The 23,644-nt window shown below is 47.6% G+C and overlaps 1 protein-coding gene across 1 annotated transcript in view; it reads right to left on the bottom strand.

Annotated features, from left to right (window-relative positions):
* The window catches only part of LOC120037134, a gene marked incomplete at its 3' end in the record, with an annotated part of 36,579 nt that extends 18,136 nt beyond the window's left edge, over positions 1-18,443 (bottom strand). Inside the window, exon 1 of the mRNA XM_038983307.1 lies at positions 17,343-18,443. Within this exon, the coding sequence (XP_038839235.1) occupies positions 17,343-17,655 (313 nt within the window). The remainder of the gene's footprint in view (positions 1-17,342) is intronic.
* Between the last annotated feature and the right edge of the window lie 5,201 nt (positions 18,444-23,644).

Below are 23,644 nucleotides of genomic sequence, written 5' to 3' on the forward strand. Positions count from 1 at the left end.
GGGAAGGGAAGGGAAGGGCAGGCCAGGGAAGGGAAGGGAAGGGCAGGCCAGGGAAGGGCAGGGCAGGCCAGGGAAGGGAAGGGAAGGGCAGGCCAGGGAAGGGAAGGGAAGGGCAGGGCAGGCCAGGGAAGGGCAGGCCAGGGAAGGGCAGGGAAGGGAAGGGCAGGGAAGGGCAGGGAAGGGCAGGGCAGGGCAGGGAAGGGCAGGGCAGGGCAGGGCAGGGCAGGGAAGGGCAGGGCAGGGAAGGGCAGGGCAGGGAAGGGCAGGCCAGGGAAGGGCAGGGAAGGGCAGGGAAGGGCAGGGAAGGGCAGGCCAGGGAAGGGCAGGGAAGGGCAGGGAAGGGAAGGGCAGGCCAGGGAAGGGCAGGGAAGGGCAGGGCAGGGCAGGGAAGGGAAGGGCAGGGAAGGGCAGGGAAGGGAAGGGCAGGGCAGGGCAGGGCAGGGAAGGGAAGGGCAGGCCAGGGCAGGGCAGGGCAGGGAAGGGGAGGGCAGGGCAGGGCAGGGAAGGGCAGGGCAGGGCAGGGCAGGGAAGGGCAGGGCAGGGCAGGGCAGGGAAGGGAAGGGCAGGCCAGGGAAGGGAAGGGCAGGGCAGGCCAGGGAAGGGAAGGGCAGGGCAGGGCAGGCCAGGGAAGGGAAGGGCAGGCCAGGGAAGGGAAGGGCAGGGCAGGGAAGGGAAGGGCAGGCCAGGGAAGGGCAGGCCAGGGAAGGGAAGGGAAGGGCAGGCCAGGGAAGGGAAGGGAAGGGCAGGGAAGGGCAGGGAAGGGAAGGGCAGGGCAGGGAAGGGAAGGGCAGGGCAGGGCAGGGAAGGGCAGGCCAGGGAAGGGAAGGGCCCCACACCAAACACGATCACGACACGCAGGTTAAAATATCAAAACAAACTCTGAACCAATTACATTAATTTGGGGACAGGTCGAAAAGCATTAAACATGTATGGCAATTTAGCTAGTTAGCTTGCACTTGCTAGCTAACGGTAATTTGTCCTGTATAGCTAGCTTGCTGTTGCTAGCTAATTTGTCCAGGGATATAAACATTGAGTTGTTATTTTACCTGAAATGCACAAGGTCCTCTACTCCACCAATTAATCCACATAAAACGGTCAACCGAATTGTTTCTAGTCATCTCTCCTCCTTCCAGGCTTTTTCATCGTTTAAATTATATGGTGATCGCATCTAAACTTTCATTGTATTACCACGACTACCGGCAAAACAGTTCGTCTTTCTATCACCCACGTGGGTATAACCAATGAGGAGATGGCACGTGGGTACCTGCTTCTATAAACCAATGAGGAGATGGCACGTGGGTACCTGCTTCTATAAACCAATGAGGAGATGGCACGTGGGTACCTGCTTCTATAAACCAATGAGGAGATGGCACGTGGGTACCTGCTTCTATAAACCAATGAGGAGATAGGAGAGGCAGGACTTTGCAGCGCGATCTGCGTCAGAAATAGGAATGAGTTCTATTTTAGCCCTTGGCGTCGCAGACGTTCGTTGGCGCGCGCGAGCAGTGTGGGTGCAATAATTGAATAACATGGATTTCTAAATTTATTTTGCGACGCTCGCGCACGCGACGTGTCCGGTCTGGTCAGCATGTGAGACAAACATCTTGGTGTTGGTGGTCTGAAGCCTGTTCTATGCCATACATGCCATCTCAGACGTTGTTGAAACCATTCAGACGCCTGGAACATATTTACTCTCTAGTCCTTTGTGAGCCTTTAGCCTACAGGGAGAAGAAACACCATCTTTCAGTGTTCAGGTCAGAGGTCAGTGTCTGTCTGGCCGCTGGGACTTCTGTTCCACTATGAGAGAATGCCTTTAGCTTTGCACAACGCTCCTGCGGGTCAGTGTGTGTGTCTGTGTGTGTGTCAGTGTGTGTGTGTGTGTGTGTGTGTGTGTGTGTGTGTGTGTGTGTGTGTGTGTGTGTGTGTGTGTGTGTGTGTGTGTGTGCATGTGTCTGCGTGTGTGTGTGCGTGTGTGTGTGACTATGCATGCGCCAGCAGTGTCAATCCTAGATCCCAAATCTCCATTGAAAAAGAAAAACAGTCTGATGCCTCAAGTGTCACCTTAGCAACACTCAGCCTAGCAACGCTGCTGCTGGTGGTTTACTGTCTAGACTACAGACCTATAGACCCAGAGAGAAGAAGCTTAATGGGACTAAATCACAATCTATTTATCACAATGCCGCCGAATACGACAGGTGTAGTAGTCCTCACAGTGAAATGCTGAATACAACAGGTGTAGTAGACCTTACAGTGAAATGCTGAATACAACAGGTGTAGTAGTCCTCACAGTGAAATGCTGAATACAACAGGTGTAGTAGACCTCACAGTGAAATGCTGAATACAACAGGTGTAGTAGACCTCACAGTGAAATGCTGAATACAACAGGTGTAGTAGACCTTACAGTGAAATGCTGAATACAACAGGTGTAGTAGTCCTCACAGTGAAATGCTGAATACAACAGGTGTAGTAGACCTTACAGTGAAATGCTGAATACAACAGGTGTAGTAGACCTTACAGTGAAATGCTGAATACAACAGGTGTAGTAGACCTTACAGTGAAATGCTGAATACAACAGGTGTAGTAGACCTTACAGTGAAATGCTGAATACAACAGGTGTAGTAGTCCTCACAGTGAAATGCTGAATACAACAGGTGTTGTAGACCTTACAGTGAAATGCTGAATACAACAGGTGTAGTAGACCTCTCAGTGAAATGCTGAATACAACAGGTGTAGTAGTCCTCACAGTGAAATGCTGAATACAACAGGTGTAGTAGACCTCACAGTGAAATGCTGAATACAACAGGTGTAGTAGTCCTCACAGTGAAATGCTGAATACAACAGGTGTAGTAGACCTCACAGTGAAATGCTGAATACAACAGGTGTAGTAGTCCTCACAGTGAAATGCTGAATACAACAGGTGTAGTAGACCTTACAGTGAAATGCTGAATACAACAGGTGTAGTAGACCTCACAGTGAAATGCTGAATACAACAGGTGTAGTAGACCTCACAGTGAAATGCTGAATACAACAGGTGTAGTAGACCTCACAGTGAAATGCTGAATACAACAGGTGTAGTAGACCTCACAGTGAAATGCTGAATACAACAGGTGTAGTAGACCTCACAGTGAAATGCTGAATACAACAGGTGTAGTAGTCCTTACAGTGAAATGCTGAATACAACAGGTGTAGTAGACCTTACAGTGAAATGCTGAATACAACAGGTGTAGTAGACCTCACAGTGAAATGCTGAATACAACAGGTGTAGTAGACCTCACAGTGAAATGCTGAATACAACAGGTGTAGTAGACCTCACAGTGAAATGCTGAATACAACAGGTGTAGTAGTCCTCACAGTGAAATGCTGAATACAACAGGTGTAGTAGACCTCACAGTGAAATGCTGAATACAACAGGTGTAGTAGACCTCACAGTGAAATGCTGAATACAACAGGTGTAGTAGACCTCACAGTGAAATGCTGAATACAACAGGTGTAGTAGACCTCACAGTGAAATGCTGAATACAACAGGTGTAGTAGACCTCACAGTGAAATGCTGAATACAACAGGTGTAGTAGACCTTACAGTGAAATGCTGAATACAACAGGTGTAGTAGACCTCACAGTGAAATGCTGAATACAACAGGTGTTGTAGACCTTACAGTGAAATGCTGAATACAACAGGTGTAGTAGACCTCACAGTGAAATGCTGAATACAACAGGTGTAGTAGACCTCACAGTGAAATGCTGAATACAACAGGTGTTGTAGACCTTACAGTGAAATGCTGAATACAACAGGTGTTGTAGACCTTACAGTGAAATGCTGAATACAACAGGTGTAGTAGACCTTACAGTGAAATGCTGAATACAACAGGTGTAGTAGACCTTACAGTGAAATGCTGAATACAACAGGTGTAGTAGACCTCACAGTGAAATGCTGAATACAACAGGTGTAGTAGACCTTACAGTGAAATGCTGAATACAACAGGTGTAGTAGTCCTCACAGTGAAATGCTGAATACAACAGGTGTTGTAGACCTTACAGTGAAATGCTGAATACAACAGGTGTAGTAGTCCTCACAGTGAAATGCTGAATACAACAGGTGTAGTAGACCTCACAGTGAAATGCTGAATACAACAGGTGTAGTAGACCTCACAGTGAAATGCTGAATACAACAGGTGTAGTAGACCTCACAGTGAAATGCTGAATACAACAGGTGTAGTAGACCTCACAGTGAAATGCTGAATACAACAGGTGTAGTAGACCTCACAGTGAAATGCTGAATACAACAGGTGTTGTAGACCTCACAGTGAAATGCTGAATACAACAGGTGTAGTAGACCTCACAGTGAAATGCTGAATACAACAGGTGTAGTAGACCTTACAGTGAAATGCTGAATACAACAGGTGTAGTAGACCTCACAGTGAAATGCTGAATACAACAGGTGTAGTAGACCTCACACTGAAATGCTGAATACAACAGGTGTAGTAGACCTCACAGTGAAATGCTGAATACAACAGGTGTAGTAGACCTCACAGTGAAATGCTGAATACAACAGGTGTAGTAGACCTTACAGTGAAATGCTGAATACAACAGGTGTAGTAGACCTCACAGTGAAATGCTGAATACAACAGGTGTAGTAGACCTCACACTGAAATGCTGAATACAACAGGTGTAGTAGACCTCACAGTGAAATGCTGAATACAACAGGTGTAGTAGACCTCACAGTGAAATGCTGAATACAACAGGTGTAGTAGACCTCACAGTGAAATGCTGAATACAACAGGTGTAGTAGACCTTACAGTGAAATGCTGAATACAACAGGTGTAGTAGACCTCACAGTGAAATGCTGAATACAACAGGTGTAGTAGACCTCACAGTGAAATGCTGAATACAACAGGTGTAGTAGACCTCACAGTGAAATGCTGAATACAACAGGTGTAGTAGACCTCACAGTGAAATGCTGAATACAACAGGTGTAGTAGACCTCACAGTGAAATGCTGAATACAACAGGTGTAGTAGACCTTACAGTGAAATGCTGAATACAACAGGTGTAGTAGACCTCACAGTGAAATGCTGAATACAACAGGTGTAGTAGACCTTACAGTGAAATGCTGAATACAACAGGTGTAGTAGACCTCACAGTGAAATGCTGAATACAACAGGTGTAGTAGACCTCACAGTGAAATGCTGAATACAACAGGTGTAGTAGACCTTACAGTGAAATGCTGAATACAACAGGTGTAGTAGACCTCACAGTGAAATGCTGAATACATCAGGTGTAGTAGACCTCACAGTGAAATGCTGAATACAACAGGTGTAGTAGACCTCACAGTGAAATGCTGAATACAACAGGTGTAGTAGACCTTACAGTGAAATACTGAATACAACAGGTGTAGTAGACCTCACAGTGAAATGCTGAATACAACAGGTGTAGTAGTCCTCACAGTGAAATGCTGAATACAACAGGTGTAGTAGACCTTACAGTGAAATGCTGAATACAACAGGTGTAGTAGACCTCACAGTGAAATGCTGAATACAACAGGTGTAGTAGTCCTCACAGTGAAATGCTGAATACAACAGGTGTAGTAGACCTTACAGTGAAATGCTGAATACAACAGGTGTAGTAGACCTTACAGTGAAATGCTGAATACAACAGGTGTAGTAGACCTCACAGTGAAATGCTGAATACAACAGGTGTAGTAGACCTCACAGTGAAATGCTGAATACAACAGGTGTAGTAGACCTCACAGTGAAATGCTGAATACAACAGGTGTAGTAGACCTCACAGTGAAATGCTGAATACAACAGGTGTAGTAGACCTCACAGTGAAATGCTGAATACAACAGGTGTAGTAGACCTCACAGTGAAATGCTGAATACAACAGGTGTAGTAGACCTCACAGTGAAATGCTGAATACAACAGGTGTAGTAGACCTCACAGTGAAATGCTGAATACAACAGGTGTAGTAGACCTTACAGTGAAATGCTGAATACAACAGGTGTAGTAGACCTCACAGTGAAATGCTGAATACAACAGGTGTAGTAGACCTCACAGTGAAATGCTGAATACAACAGGTGTAGTAGACCTCACAGTGAAATGCTGAATACAACAGGTGTAGTAGACCTTACAGTGAAATGCTGAATACAACAGGTGTAGTAGACCTCACAGTGAAATGCTGAATACAACAGGTGTAGTAGACCTCACAGTGAAATGCTGAATACAACAGGTGTAGTAGACCTCACAGTGAAATGCTGAATACAACAGGTGTAGTAGACCTTACAGTGAAATGCTGAATACAACAGGTGTAGTAGACCTCACAGTGAAATGCTGAATACAACAGGTGTAGTAGACCTCACAGTGAAACGCTGAATACAACATGTGTAGTAGACCTTACAGTGAAATGCTGAATACAACAGGTGTAGTAGACCTCACAGTGAAACGCTGAATACAACAGGTGTAATAGACCTTACAGTGAAATGCTGAATACAACAGGTGTAGTAGACCTTACAGTGAAATGCTGAATACAACAGGTGTAGTAGACCTCACAGTGAAATGCTGAATACAACAGGTGTAGTAGACCTTACAGTGAAATGCTGAATACAACAGGTGTAGTAGACCTCACAGTGAAATGCTGAATACAACAGGTGTAGTAGACCTCACAGTGAAATGCTGAATACAACAGGTGTAGTAGACCTCACAGTGAAATGCTGAATACAACAGGTGTAGTAGACCTCACAGTGAAATGCTGAATACAACAGGTGTAGTAGACCTTACAGTGAAATGCTGAATACAACAGGTGTAGTAGACCTCACAGTGAAATGCTGAATACAACAGGTGTAGTAGACCTCACAGTGAAACGCTGAATACAACAGGTGTAGTAGACCTTACAGTGAAATGCTGAATACAACAGGTGTAGTAGACCTCACAGTGAAACGCTGAATACAACAGGTGTAGTAGACCTTACAGTGAAATGCTGAATACAACAGGTGTAGTAGACCTTACAGTGAAATGCTGAATACAACAGGTGTAGTAGACCTCACAGTGAAATGCTGAATACAACAGGTGTAGTAGACCTTACAGTGAAATGCTGAATACAACAGGTGTAGTAGACCTCACAGTGAAATGCTGAATACAACAGGTGTAGTAGACCTCACAGTGAAATGCTTACTTACAGGCCCTTTAACCAACAATGCAGTTCTAAGAAAATACACAAAAAAGTAAGAGATGAAAAATAACAAATAATTAAAGAGCAGCAGCAAATAACAATAGCGGGGCTATATACAGGGGGTACCGGTACAGAGTCAATGTGGAGACTATATACAGGGGGTACCGGTACAGAGTCAATGTGGAGACTATATACAGGGGGTACCGGTACAGAGTCAATGTGGAGACTATATACAGGGGGTACCTGTACAGAGTCAATGTGGAGGCTATATACAGGGGGTACCGGTACAGAGTCAATGTGGAGGCTATATACAGAGGGTCCCGGTACAGAGTCAATGTGGAGGCTATATACAGGGGGTACCGGTACAGAGTCAATGTGGAGGCTATATACAGGGGGTACCGGTACAGAGTCAATGTGGAGGCTATATACAGGGGGTACCGGTACAGAGTCAATGTGGAGGCTATATACAGGGGGTCCCGGTACAGAGTCAATGTGGAGGCTATATACAGGGGGTACCGGTACAGAGTCAATGTGGAGGCTATATACAGGGGGTACCGGTACAGAGTCAATGTGGAGGCTATATACAGGGGGTACCGGTACAGAGTCAATGTGGAGGCTATATACAGGGGGTACCGGTACAGAGTCAATGTGGAGGCTATATACAGGGGGTACCGGTACAGAGTCAATGTGGAGGCTATATACAGGGTATTACGGTACAGAGTCAATGTGGAGGCTATATACAGGGGGTACCGGTACAGAGTCAATGTGGAGGCTATATACAGGGTGTACCGGTACAGAGTCAATGTGGAGGCTATATACAGGGGGGTACCGGTACAGAGTCAATGTGGAGGCTATATACAGGGGGGTACCGGTACAGAGTCAATGTGGAGGCTATATACAGGTGGTACCGGCACAGAGTCAATGTAGAGGCTATTTACGGTACAGAGTCAATGTGGAGGCTATATACAGGGGGTACCAGTACAGAGTAGATGTGGACGCCAAGGAACTTGAAACTCTCAACCTGCTCCACTACAGCCCCGTCGATGAGAATCGGGGCGTTCTCGGTCCTCCTTTTCCTATAGTCCACAATCATCTACTTTGTCTTGATCACGTTGAGGGAGAGGTTGTTGTCCTGGCACCACACTGTCAGGTCTCTGACCTCCTGCCTATGGTTTACTGGGCCTGCTGCCTCATCATGGTTTACTGGGCCTGCTGCCTCATCATGGTTTACTGGGCCTGCTGCCTCATCATGGTTTACTGGGCCTGCTGCCTCATCATGGTTTACTGGGCCTGCTGCCTCATCATGGTTTACTGGGCCTGCTGCCTCATCATGGTTTACTGGGCCTCATGCCTCTTCATGGTTTACTGGGCCTGCTGCCACGTCATGGATTACTGGGCCTGCTGCCTCGTCATGGTTTACTGGGCCTGCTGCCTCGTCATGGTTTACTGGGCCTGCTGCCTCGTCATGGTTTACTGGGCCTGCTGCCTCGTCATGGTTTACTGGGCCTGCTGCCTCGTCATGGTTTACTGGGCCTGCTGCCTCGTCATGGTTTACTGGGCCTGCTGCCTCGTCATGGTTTACTGGGCCTGCTGCCTCGTCATGGTTTACTGGGCCTGCTGCCTCGTCATGGTTTACTGGGCCTGCTGCCTCGTCATGGTTTACTGGGCCTGCTGCCTCGTCATGGTTTACTGGGCCTGCTGCCTCGTCATGGTTTACTGGGCCTGCTGCCTCGTCATGGTTTACTGGGCCTGCTGCCTCGTCATGGTTTACTGGGCCTGCTGCCTCGTCATGGTTTACTGGGCCTGCTGCCTCGTCATGGTTTACTGGGCCTGCTGCCTCATCATGGTTTATTGGGCCTGCTGCCTCATCATGGTTTACTGGGCCTGCTGCCTCATCATGGTTTACTGGGCCTGCTGCCTCATCATGGTTTACTGGGCCTGCTGCCTCATCATGGTTTACTGGGCCTGCTGCCTCATCATGGTTTACTGGGCCTCATGCCTCTTCATGGTTTACTGGGCCTGCTGCCACGTCATGGATTACTGGGCCTGCTGCCTCGTCATGGTTTACTGGGCCTGCTGTCTCGTCATGGTTTACTGGGCCTGCTGCCTCGTCATGGTTTACTGGGCCTGCTGCCTCGTCATGGTTTACTGGGCCTGCTGCCTCGTCATGGTTTACTGGGCCTGCTGCCTCATCATGGTTTACTGGGCCTGCTGCCTCATCATGGTTTACTGGGCCTGCTGCCTCATCATGGTTTATTGTGGTGTCTGGACTGTGTGGTGTCTGGAGTCCGGACTGTGTGGTATCTGGAGTCCGGACTGTGTGGTGTCCGGACTGTGTGGTGTCTGGAGTCCGGACTGTGTGGTGTCTGGAGTCCGGACTGTGTGGTGTCTGGAGTCCGGACTGTGTGGTGTCTGGAGTCCGGACTGTGTGGTGTCTGGAGTCCGGACTGTGTGGTGTCTGGAGTCCGGACTGTGTGGTGTCTGGAGTCCGGACTGTGTGGTGTCTGGACTGTGTGGTGTCTGGAGTCCGGACTGTGTGGTGTCCGGACTGTGTGGTGTCTGGAGTCCGGACTGTGTGGTGTGTGGAGTCCGGACTGTGTGGTGTCTGGAGTCCGGACTGTGTGGTGTCTGGAGTCCGGACTGTGTGGTGTCTGGAGTCCGGACTGTGTGGTGTCTGGAGTCCGGACTGTGTGGTGTCTGGAGTCCGGACTGTGTGGTGTCTGGAGTCCGGACTGTGTGGTGTCTGGAGTCCGGACTGTGTGGTGTCTGGAGTCCGGACTGTGTGGTGTCTGGAGTCCGGACTGTGTGGTGTCTGGAGTCCGGACTGTGTGGTGTCTGGACTGTGTGGTGTCTGGACTGTGTGGTGTCTGGAGTCCGGACTGTGTGGTGTCTGGACTGTGTGGTGTCTGGAGTCCGGACTGTGTGGTGTCTGGAATCTGGACTGTGTGGTGTGTGGAGTCTGGACTGTGTGGTGTCTGGTCTAGAGGTGTGTCTCCTCTCTTAACAAGGAAAAAGGAGAGGAAAAAGTGGAGAGGAGGAACAGGACATCACAAATTAGGATGATGAACATGTGTTTTTAGCACACAAACTGTGAACTGTCTAGAAATTCTTAGAAAGACTCCACCTCTAGACCTCATTGACCGTCCACAGCAACCTGGTCTACAACAGAATCTACCTCTAAACCTCATTAACCGTCCACAGCAACCTGGTCTACAACAGAATCTACCTCTAAACCACATTGACCATCCACAGCAACCTGGTCTACAACAACAGAATCTACCTCTAGACCACATTGACCGTCCACAGCAACCTGGTCTACAACAGAATCTACCTCTAAACCTCATTAACCGTCCACAGCAACCTGGTCTACAACAGAATCTACCTCTAAACCTCATTAACCGTCCACAGCAACCTGGTCTACAACAGAATCTACCTCTAAACCTCATTAACCGTCCACAGCAACCTGGTCTACAACAGAATCTACCTCTAAACCTCATTAACCGTCCACAGCAACCTGATCTACAACAGAATCTACCTCTAAACCTCATTAACCGTCCACAGCAACCTGGTCTACAACAGAATCTACCTCTAAACCTCATTGACCATCCACAGCAACCTGGTCTACAACAGAATCTACCTCTAAACCTCATTGACCATCCACAGCAACCTGGTCTACAACAGAATCTACCTCTAAACCTCATTGACCATCCACAGCAACCTGGTCTACAACAGAATCTACCTCTAAACCTCATTGACCATCCACAGCAACCTGGTCTACAACAGAATCTACCTCTAAACCTCATTAACCGTCCACAGCAACCTGGTCTACAACAGAATCTACCTAGACCAGGGGTCTCCAACATGTAATTCGAACAGCCCACCTATGAGTCTTTGCTAATCAATTCTCAAAGTACATGCATTATTTCATGTGTTCCATCGCAACCTGTTATAAACACAAAGCTCCCGGCTACTATCCAATCAAAGCCAAAATAGACATTATCCCATCCCTGGTTGGCCACTATTGTCTTAATAAGAAGCAAAACGCAACACAATATCTGCCAATGAACTTCCAGTAATATTTCCCGTCTGTCTGTTGGGTTAGCGCGTTTGTCTACCGTACGTAGCCAAGTAGCGGTGTTAATGATAACCAGCATCTTGTGGGTAGACAGAAAGACTTTCCCCATAACCTTCTCAAATAAATGTCAATTGCAAATTAGGTTGACCTGACAGAACTACAGCTATATCATGAATATGTGTATCGATTGGGTGCCAATTGTTTAGCAAACTCTGTCCTGACATGTTCTGCAGTGGTAGGCCTAACAGCAGATACATCGCTAGACCGACACATTCCTTTCTTGCTAAATGCGCAATTAAAGGGGAATTACACACCAAAAAATCTAAATTAGTAGCCTTTTTTTTATTAAATTTTAACATTGACATGGATTGAGAACCTACTTCTCCCTCACGCCCCTACTTCTCCCTCACGCCCCTTCTTTTCCCTCACGCCCCTGCTTCTTCCTCACGCCCCTGCTTCTTCCTCACGCCCCTGCTCCTCCCTCACGCCCCTGCTCCTCCCTCACGCCCCTTCTTCTCCCTCACGCCCCTTCTTCTCCCTCACGCCCCTGCTTCTCCCTCACGCCCCTTCTTCTCCCTACGCCCCTTCTTCTCCCTCACGCCCCTGCTTCTCCCTCACGCCCCTGCTTCTCCCTCACGCCCCTGCTTCTCCCTCACGCCCCTGCTTCTCCCTCACGCCCCTGCTTCTCCCTCACGCCCCTTCTTTTCCCTCACGCCCCTTCTTTTCCCTCACGCCCCTGCTTCTTCCTCACGCCCCTGCTTCTTCCTCACGCCCCTGCTTCTCCCTCACGCCCCTGCTTCTCCCTCACGCCCCTGCTTCTCCCTCACGCCCCTCCTCCTCCCTCACGCCCTTCCTCTCCCTCACGCCCCTTCTCCCTCACGCCCCTTCTCCCTCACGCCCCTGCTTCTCCCTCACGCCCCTGCTTCTCCCTCACGCCCCTGCCTCTCCCTCACGCCCCTTCCTCTCCCTCACGCCCCTGCTTCTCCCTCACGCCCCTGCTCCTCCCTCACGCCCCTGCTCCTCCCTCACGCCCCTGCTCCTCCCTCACGCCCCTGCTCCTCCCTCACGCCCCTACTCCTCCCTCACGCCCCTGCTTCTCCCTCACGCCCCTGCTCCTCCCTCACGCCCCTGCTCCTCCCGCACGCCCCTGCTCCTCCCGCACGCCCCTTCTCCTCCCGCACGCCCCTTCTCCTCCCGCACGCCCCTTCTCCTCCCGCACGCCCCTTCTCCTCCCGCACGCCCCTACTCCTCCCTCACGCCCCTACTTCTCCCTCACGCCCCTTCTTTTCCCTCACGCCCCTTCTTTTCCCTCACGCCCCTTCTTTTCCCTCACGCCCCTTCTTTTCCCTCACGCCCCTGCTTCTCCCTCACGCCCCTACTTCTCCCTCACGCCCCTACTTCTCCCTCACGCCCCTGCTCCTCCCTCACGCCCCTGCTCCACCCTCACGCCCCTACTCCTCCCTCACGCCCCTACTCCTCCCTCACGCCCCTACTCCTCCCTCACGCCCCTACTCCTCCCTCACGCCCCTACTTCTCCCTCACGCCCCTACACTGGAGGCAAATGTTAAAGGCTGTTGCTTCTGACCCTGCTGTAAAAACTATTTTACAGCCACAAATGAATTCCATAACTACTAAACAAGAAACAGACAACAGCTACGTCACCCATATTCAAGAAGAAACCAATTTTGAATGATCTATAGAGGCCCTATGGTCTGGAACTCGTTCCCACCTGATTTTGCCAAGCTATCTGCAAGAACAGACGCTGGGAGACGAGAAGCAAGTACAGGAAGTGAACATTTAAAAAATAACCGACATGAAGCAAACAAGGACTGCGTCTGGACAGGGGAAACATAACGACAATAGTGCTGACACGGGGATCAAACTGAGGAACAGACAGATATAGGAGGGGCAATCTACAAAGTAATGGAGACCAGGTGAGTCCAAAGACACACTGGTGCGCATAACGATGGTGACAGGTGTGCGTAATGATGGGCAGCCTGGCGCCCTCAAGCGCCAGGGAGGGGGAGCGGATGCAGGCGTGACCACTATCCCCGTCGGTGTAAAAAAAAGAATCTAAGAGGCACCTACTGTCCATCGCAGGTCTGCACCCCCGGTAGCTTGACTTTCTGTTTAGATGTTCTATTCCTTTATCTCTTTAGCATCTAGTTTTTATGTTATTGTTTGTTTGCTGATACTGTGGGATTAATGACCAATGGGGGGGGGGGGGGGGGGGGGGGGTTACTCGACAAGCAATTTTAGGCTTTTTTCCCCTCCCGTACATACTGTTGATGGGTTTTTTTCACTGTTACAAACTGTCTTTCTATTTGTGCAAATAAACTAAAGTGTGGTTTTGTAATTGACAGAGGGATATTGTCTGTGGCTTCTGACTAGGCTTGGGCGATGTCCTCTTTATACCATATACCGAGGTATTTCAAAATACAGACGGTATGATTTTCAAAACTGTCAAAAAAATACGTTATAATGATTTAGAGGGCCCCTGACCAAATCTCGCTTAGGGCCTCCAAAAGACTAAAGCGGGCTCTGTATTCTGATTTATGCTTGTTAAAATGAATACGGGACAGGACCGGAGTGATTTTTATCGGGACAGGACAAGAAAGTTGCCGGGTTATAAAACTGGGTAAGAATTTGAGAGGACAGAACAGGAATGAATTAACTCTTGTGTCGAACTCTATTCTGTACTGTTGCCAGAATGCGCCAACATGAATCCAGCCCACTGCTATTTCAGTATTTTCTTCTCAAACTTTAACCTCTCTATCCAACAAAAATGATTTTAAAAAGACTGGCACGAGCCTGTTAAAGCCTGTCTTTCAGAGAGAGCTTTGTGCAGGTTTCACACCATACTCCAGTGACACTGACATGTCACAATATGAACAGAAAAACACAAGAGCCAGCATGTGCCTCTCTTAATCTCTCTTTCAATTGAAAGAGCTTTATTGGCATGGGGAAACATATGTTTACATTGCCAAAGCAAGTGAAGTAGATAATAAACAAAAGTGAAATAAACAATAAAAAGTGAACAGTAAACATTACACTCACAAAAGTTCCAAAGGAATAAAGACATTTCAAATGTCATATTATGTCTATATACAGTGTTGTAATGATGTGCAAATAATTAAAGTACAAAAGGGAAAATAAATAAACATGAGTATGGGTTGTATTTACAACAGTGTTTGTTATTCACTGATTGCCCTTTTCTTGTGGCAACAGGTCACAAATCTCACTGCTGTGATGGCACACTGTGGTATTTCACCCAGTAGATATGGGTGTTTATCCTACAGAGGGTAGTGCGTACGGCCCAGTACATCACTGGGACCAAGCTTCCTGTCATACAGGACCATGTATACCAGGCAGTGTCAGAGGAAGGCCCAAAAAATCGTCAGAGACTCCAGCCACCCTAATCATAGACTGTTCTCTCTGCTATTGTACAGCAAGCGGTACCGGAGCGCCAAGTCTAGGTCCAAAAGGCTTCTTAACAGCTTCTACCCCCCAAGCCATAAGACTCCTAAACAGCTAATCAAAAGGCTACCCAGACCCCTGTTTTACCCTGCTACTCTCTGTTTATTATCTATGCATAGTCACTTTAATTCTACCTACATGTACATATTACCTAAATTACCTTGACTAACCTGTGCCCTGACACATTGACTCTGTACTGGTACCCTCCTGTATATAGCATCCACATTGACTCGGTACCGGTACCCTCTGTATATAGCCTCCACATTGACTCTGTACCGGTACCCCCTGTATATAGCCTCCACATTGACTCTGTACCGGTACCCCATGTATATAGCCTCCACATTGACTCTGTACCGGTACCCCCTGTATATGGCCTCCACATTGTCTCTGTACTGGTACACCCTGTATATAGCATCCACATTGACTCTGTACCGGTACCCCCTGTATATAGCCTCCACATTGACTCTGTACCGGTACCCCCTGTATATAGTCTCCACATTGACTCTGTACCGGTACCCCCTGTATATAGCCTCCACATTGACTCTGTACCGGTACCCCCTGTATATAGCCTCCACATTGACTCTGTACCGGTACCCCCTGTATATAGCCTCCACATTGACTCTGTACCGGTACCCCCTGTATATAGCCTCCACATTGACTCTGTGCCGGTACCCCCTGTATATAGCCTCCACATTGACTCTGTACCGGTACCCCCTGTATATAGTCTCCACATTGACTCTGTACCGGTACCCCCTGTATATAGCCTCCACATTGACTCTGTACCGGTACCCCCTGTATATAGCCTCCACATTGACTCTGTACCGGTACCCCCTGTATATAGCCTCCACATTGACTCTGTACCAGTACCCCCTGTATATAGTCTCCACATTGACTCTGTACCGGTACCCCCTGTATATAGCCTCCACATTGACTCTGTACCGGTACCCCCTGTATATAGCCTCCACATTGTCTGGAGGAATAGAACATCAGTAGCTTGACTTTCTGGAGGAAAACACAACACTTTTTTGGGGGGTTCTGGAGTAATCCCTCTTCAGCTTCAAATTGTGAAATGTTTTCTCCTGTTTAGTACCTACTGAACACAACCCTGAATGGGCGTAACAGTAATCCAGACCTGGACCTGTGGAGTCACTGACCTAGTGGACCGGACAGGGAGAGCAGAGGGGAGCGCTAAGCTAACGCTGTGTAGCTGTGGAGTCACTGAGGGGAGTGCTAAGCTAACGCTGTGTAGCTGCGGAGTCACTGAGGGGAGTGCTAAGCTAACGCTGTGTAGCTGTGGAGTCACTGAGGGGAGCGCTAAGCTAACGCTGTGTAGCTGTGGAGTCACTGAGGGGAGCGCTAAGCTTACGCTGTGTAGCTGTGGAGTCACTGAGGGGAGTGCAAAGCTAACGCTGTGTAGCTGTGGAGTCACTGAGGGGAGCGCTAAGCTAACGCTGTGTAGCTGTGGAGTCACTGAGGGGAGTGCTAAGCTAACGCTGTGGAGCTGTGGAGTCACTGAGGGGAGAGCTAAGCTAACGCTGTGTAGCTGTGCAGTCACTGAGGGGAGGGCTAAATTAAGGCTGTGTAGCTGTGGAGTCACTGAGGGGAGTGCTAAGCTAACGCTGTGTAGCTGTGCAGTCACTGAGGGGAGTGCTAAATTAAGGCTGTGTAGCTGTGGAGTCACTGAGGGGAGCGCTAAGCTAACGCTGTGTAGCTGTGGAGTCACTGAGGGGAGCGCTAAGCTAACGCTGTGTAACTGTGGAGTAACTGAGGGGAGCGCTAAGCTAACGCTGTGTAGCTGTGGAGTCACTGAGGGGAGCGCTAAGCTAACGCTGTGTAGCTGTGGAGTCACTGAGGGGAGCGCTAAGCTAACGCTGTGTAGCTGTGGAGTCACTGAGGGGAGCGCTAAGCTAACACTGTGTAGCAACTGAGGGGAGCGCTAAGCTAACGCTGTGTAGCTGTGGAGTCACTGAGGGGAGCGCTAAGCTAACGCTGTGTAGCTGTGGAGTCACTGAGGGGAGCGCTAAGCTAACGCTGTGTAGCTGTGGAGTCACTGAGGGGAGCGCTAAGCTAACGCTGTGTAGCTGTGGAGTCACTGAGGGGAGCACTAAGCTAACACTGTGTAGCTGTGGAGTAACTGAGGGGAGCGCTAAGCTAACGCTGTGTAGCTGTGGAGTCACTGAGGGGAGTGCTAAGCTAACGCTGTGTAGCTGTGGAGTCACTGAGGGGAGTGCTAAATTAAGGCTGTGTCAGCACCAACATTGTCAGCCCTCTCCTGGAGTTTACACTTTATATGGCTGGCTCTGACTAACACTGCCTTTGTTATATTGCTTTAACAGGACAGTGTACACACACACACACACACACACACACACACACACACACACACACACACACACACACACACACACACACACACACACACACACACACACACACACGTTACTTCTGAGAAACCATAGCATAATGTAGCCTATTGTATCTACCCTAAAAAATAATTCACAACCAACCACCCACCCTGCCACACACCAGGTACAGTAACCACTAGGCCTTCCTGGTCTCACCCTATGATCTCTACTCAAAGATAGTGCACTGAATAGGGTGCAATTTGGGACATGAACCCAGACTCACCTTCAGAATGGAAGGCTTCTTTAAGGCTGAGCAGCATATCTGAAAACCTCCGTACGTCATTCACCAGCTGCAGCACACAGTCCGGATCTACCCCAGGCGCTCCTACCACGGTGGACCCCAGACCCAAACTGTTGGACCCAAGCTCCATACTCCCCAGAGGGTTGGTGGTCCTGTAGCTCCGGCCCATGTTGGAGAGACGACACGGGCCCTGGGTGGTGAAGCTGGAGCGATGTTTGTTCTGTTGGTGTTTTGTATTATTCCCTTCTTCTCCTCCTCCTCCTCCTCCAGTACCACTGCTGCTCTTCCGTATCATCCCACAGGTTCTGGTGCCCCGTCTGTCCTTTGTCACCGGTGACACTCTACCTAGAGTATGCTACAGGCCACTAGGGTGGTGTTAGCCCCCATGTGGGTGGTCCTGACCGATCCTAAGTCCCAGGTTGGCTCGAAAACACTAGATGTTGTGTCGTTTGTTTGTTTGACTAGCTACTTTTCTGGCAATGTTATTTAGCTTATTTCTGTCATATCTCATGTTTGTTATGTGTGTAAATAGATTAAGAGATGTTGAAGAGAATTTAGCAAGTATTAGTAACATGAAGTTAAATATCTAACTTAACTACCTAGTTAAATTACAGTGTAGAGTTGGTAAACATGTGTTACATTGTTCTTACAACTGTTAGCTACAAATGTAAATGTGCTGTTATTGATTTTAGGCCACCTCACCTACTATACAATCAACCGGGACCGTCTATTTCTAGCTCTAACGTTACACCCGAAAAATATCCGCCTAGTTAGCACTAATCGATAAAGCAGGGAGTCTTCTCTGTAACACTGCCGTGCTGGCATCCCAACTACCGTTAGCTACCGTTAGCTTGAGTCGAGCGCTAGCCAGTAACATTTCTTCTTGCTATCAGAAACATAACAAACTCACCTGACTTGTGTACTTCAGTTACATTCTCAATCAAAAAAAGTTATTTATACAATATGAAAAACAAATGGGGGGGGAAAAAATCACATTTTTCAGAAGGAGAATAGCTTCTTCGTATTTAGTGTGAGTCACTTAGCGTTCCCAACTTTTAATCTCCGTTGACTGTTCTAGCCTCCTGTCACGTGATGCTGGAGCCTCCTTGTTCCTGGCTGCCCTCAAACACTTTCTACAATATTTCATCTACACTCGTTGCTTCTACTGTCCTCCAGCTAAATTTTACATCGCGTCCGTGAACCACGACTATTTCACGTGTTGTGATAAATGCACTGTAAATAATAGATTGATGTAGAATGTAGTAATGTTGCCTGATGGTGGTTTAGTACATTTTAACATTAGTGTGTTTATTTTTTATATATATATTTTTTTATTTAACCAGGTGGGCCAGTTGAGAACAAGTTCTCATTTACAACTGCGACCTGGCCAAGATAAAGCAAAGCAGTGCGACAAAAACAACACAGAGTTACACATAAACAAACGTACAGTAAATAACACAATAGAAAATAAAAATTGAAAAATCTATATATAGTGTGTGCAAATGTAGAAGAGTAGGGAGGTAGGCAATAAATAGGCCATAGAGTCGAAAATAATTACAATTTATCATTAATACTGGAGTGATAGATATGCAGATGATGATGTGCAAGTAGAGATACTGGGGTGCAAAAGAGCAAGAAGATAAATAACAATATGGGGATGAGGTAGTTGGGTGTGCTATTTACAGATTGGCTGTGTACAGGTACAGTGATCGGTAACCTGCTCTGACAGCTGATGTTTAAAGTTAGAGAGGGAGATATAAGACTCCAGCTTCAGAGATTTTTGCAATTCGTTCCAGTCATAGGCAGCAGAGAACTGGAAGGAAAGGCGGCCAAAGGAAGTGGCTTTGGGGATGACCAGTGCAATGTACCTGCTGGAGCGTGTGCTACGGGTGGGTGTTGCTATGGTGACCAGTGAGCTGAGATAAGGCGGGGCTTTACCTAGCAATTTTGGTGGGAACTGGAACACACTGTTGTACACGTCGATCCAGAGCATCCCAAACAAGCTCAATGGGTGACATGTCTGGTGTGTATGCAGGCCATGGAAGAACTGGGACATTTTCAGCTTCCAGGAATTGTGTACAGATCCTTGCGACATGGGGCTGTGTATTATCATGCTGAAACATGAGGTGATGGTGGTGGATGAATGGCACGACAAAGGGCCTCAGGATCTCATCACGGTATCTCTGTTCATTCAAATTGCCATCGATAAAATGCAATTGTGTTTGTTGTCCTATTTCTATTAAACACTAATACTAATAAAGGCCTTTTAATTAATTATACGAATAGTGCCTTGGTCCTCCTTTCTTTTTGATGTGTTTGCAATTGTGTTTGTTGTCCGTAGATTATGCCTGCCCATACCATAACCCCACCATGGGGCACTCGGTTCACAACATTGACATCAGCGAACCGCTCGCCTACACAACGCCGTACTGCCCGGTACAGTTAAAACAGGGATTAATCCGTGAAGAGCACACTTCTCCAGCGTGTCAGTGGCCATTGAAGGTGAGCATTTTCCCATTGAAGTCGGTTACGACGCGGATCTGCAGTCATGTCAAGACCCTGGTGAGGATGACGAGCACGCATATGAGCTTCCCCGAGATGGTTTCTGACAGTTTGTGCAGAAATTCTATGGTTGTGCAAACCCACATTTTAATCAGCTGTCTGAGTGGCTGGTCTCAGACCATCCTGCATGTGAAGAAGCCGGATGTGGGGGTCCTGGACTGGCGTGGTTACATGTGGTCTGCGGTTCTGTGGCCGGTTGGACGTACTGCCAAATTCTCTAAAACGACGTTGGAGGCGGCTCATGGTAGAGAAATGAACATTACATTTTCTGGCAACAACTCTGTTGGACATTCCTACAGTCAGCATGCCAATTACACTCTCCCTCACAACTTGCGACATCTGTGGCATTGTGTTGTTTGGCAAAACTGCACATTTTAGAGTGGCCTTTTATTATCCCCAGTACAAGGTGCACCTGTGTAATGATCATCCTGGTTAATCAACTTCTTGATATGCCACACCTGTCAGGTTTATAGATTATCTTCGCAAAGGAGAAATGCTCACTAACAGAGGATGTAAACAAATTTGTGCAAACAATTTGAGAGAAAGAAGCTTTTTTGTACGTATGGAAGATTTCTGGCATGTTTGATTTACATGTTGCGTTCGTATTTTTGTTCAGTGTAACTTGCTGTTTGGGATTTTAGGCTGCACTTTGTGACATCAGCTGATGTAAGAAGGGCTTTATAAATAAATTTGATTGAAATTTGATTGACTTTAGTGACCTACACAAATAGTACAGCCTACTACATTACTGTTAATTAATGTCCCATTTTTGTAATATGCACAATTTAGGCCTATGTAGCTATAATGTTCAAACTAAGTGTGTATAGCCTATACTTGTTAAACTTATTTGGGATCGGTGTCCCTTTGTCACGGCCATCAAAGGAAGAGGACCAAAGCGCAGCGTGGTGAGCGTACATATTCCTTTTTATTAGGATGACGCCGACAAAAACAATAAACAATACAAAACGACCGTGAAGCTTAAAGGCTATAGTGCCACAAACAAAGTTAACTTCCCACAAAGACAGATGGGAAAAAGGGATACCTAAGTATGGTTCTCAATCAGAGACAACGATAGACAGCTGTCCCTGATTGAGAACCATACCCGGCCAAAACATAGAAATACAAAATCATAGAAAACAAAAACATAGAATGCCCACCCCAAATCACACCCTGACCAAACCAAATAGAGATATAAAAAGGCTCTCTAAGGTCAGGACGTGACAGTACCCCCCCCCAAAGGTACGGACTCCGGCCGCAAAACCTGAGTCTATAGGGGAGGGTCTGGGTGGGCATCTATCCGCGGTGATAGATTTTTAATTGATTTTAAAAATGGGGCGGATCCTTAATAACTACATTGCCAAAGGTAATAAAACTGGTCAGTCATTTTTGTAAATCCTTCCATCTTGTGTCAGAGACAGGACGCATTCAAGTGGCCTCAACACGTGTGTGTTCCCTATGGAAGTGCACACACACCGTGACCAAGTGGCCTCAACACGTGTGTGTTCCCTATGGAAGTGCACACACACCGTGACCAAGTGGCCTCAACACGTGTGTGTTCCCTATGGAAGTGCACACACACCGTGACCAAGTGGCCTCAACACGTGTGTGTTCCCTATGGAAGTGCACATGTAACGGATGTGAAATGGCTAGCTAGTTAGCGGGTACGCGCTAGTAGCATTTCAATCAGTTACGTCACTTGCTCTGAAACCTAGAAGTAGGGTTGCACCTTGCTCTGCAAGGGCCGTGGCCTTTGTGGAGCGATGGGTAGCGATGCTTCGTGGGCGACCGTTGTTGATGTGTGCAGAAGGTCCCTGGTTCGCGCCCGTGTCGGGGCGAGGGGACGGTTTAAAGTTATACTGTTACATTGATGCTGTTGACCCGGATCACTGGTTGCTGCGGAAAAGGAGGAGGTTGAAAGGGGGGTGAGTGTAACGGATGTGAAATGGCTAGCTAGTTAGCGGGTACGCGCTAGTAGCATTTCAATCAGTTACGTCACTTGCTCTGAAACCTAGAAGTAGGGTTGCACCTTGCTCTGCAAGGGCCGTGGCCTTTGTGGAGCGATGGGTAACGACGCTTCGTGGGTGACAGTTGTTGATGTGTGCAGAGGTTCCCTGGTTCGCGCCCGGGTCGGGGCGAGGGGACGGTCTAAAGTTATACTGTTACACACACACACCGTGACCAAGTGGCCTCAACACGTGTGTGTTCCCTATGGAAGTGCACACACACCGTGACGAAGTTGGCCGTTAACTCGTGTACATAAAAAGGTTTCTTGAAGTCAGAAACAGTTTTAGTCCAAAACAGAATTTATTGTCAATAAATAGATAAATACAACACCAGGTTAAAATAAGACAACGCATGTCCACCAGATGCATCAAACTCTTTGCGCTTCGACTGAAGTTGTCAATGAAGCAGTCCGCAACGCTACGTTGATAGATCCGTCCCTATTTCGAACGCATACATGGGCGTCAAGTAAGGAAAATGCAGTTTAAGATAACTGACTAAATTTACTAATCTAAAAATTGTTAGCTGACATAGCTAATTGAGTGACTGTCAGTGACTCACAAAACACATTGTACCTTGTATATTCTACTATTCTAACTCTCAACAGAAAGTTGAGACCCTGACTGAGATGCTAAAAAAGATTGTTGCTTTTGCCTGGAGCCGGTGTTGTGCTGAAAATTCCTCCCTGCCAGAATCTCCCCCCACAATGAGGACCCCTCCCTTCGCGTGAAAGCGAACACACTTAATTCTTCATTGCTGCGACTTGCTTGCTAGTTGAGATTTCTGCTCTTCACTCTGTTGTCAGTTCTGCCTACATTTCACTGATCTAAGTAACGAGAAAGCATTGTTTATTTGTGTCCTTGAAGGCAGCTGTCAATGATCACCACGATCATACCAGGGAAGATCTCGTTAAAGATGGAGTAGACGCCGCCCCCTACTGGGCATCATCAGTAACACACACACCTGTTAGGACGAGAGAGAAAGAGAGATACTTCCAGTCTATGGTTTCGTCGACATCTTACAATTTAGACTACTGTACACTATACTGTGAGATATATTGATTATTTTGTTCCACATGATTTGTATTCTTTAGCCTATGCTTTGCAATTATCTTATTTTCCTTTTTTTATTTGAAGTGTAATCCATATTTGCTTTTTAAAATGTGAGCCAGGTATTCAATCCGATCCCACATTCACTGCGAACACGGCATATATTGGCTCAGTCAGATATTTACCTTTCAAAATGTCAAGCGTGCTATAACCCAGATCTACAGCTGAAGGGATTGAATCACAGCCCTTGTCTACACTAACACACACACGCAAAAACACGTTAGTGTGCACTGGTTCTGTTGTGTGTCTTTGACCATGGGACTACAAATGTATTTTTGTGCATGCGTCCACACACGGGACTAAAATTGGTCGGAGAGTAAACACACAGACGGCTAATAGTCATTATTTTTTTTATTTTTTTTCAATATACAAAAAGGATGCATTCTTATCGAGTTATTTCTAAATGTTCTGGCTCACTGTAGTCAACATGACGTTCATTCATCCATACGCACCACGGACGCCGCAGGGCTCACTGTAGTCAACATGACGTTCATTCATCCATACGCACCACAGACGCCGCAGGGCTCACTGTAGTCAACATGACGTTCATTCATCCATACGCACCACAGACGCCGCAGGGCTCACTGTAGTCAACATGACGTTCATTCATCC

This window comes from Salvelinus namaycush, unplaced genomic scaffold (genome assembly GCF_016432855.1).
Source record: "Salvelinus namaycush isolate Seneca unplaced genomic scaffold, SaNama_1.0 Scaffold1585, whole genome shotgun sequence".
Lineage (NCBI taxonomy): Eukaryota > Metazoa > Chordata > Actinopteri > Salmoniformes > Salmonidae > Salvelinus > Salvelinus namaycush.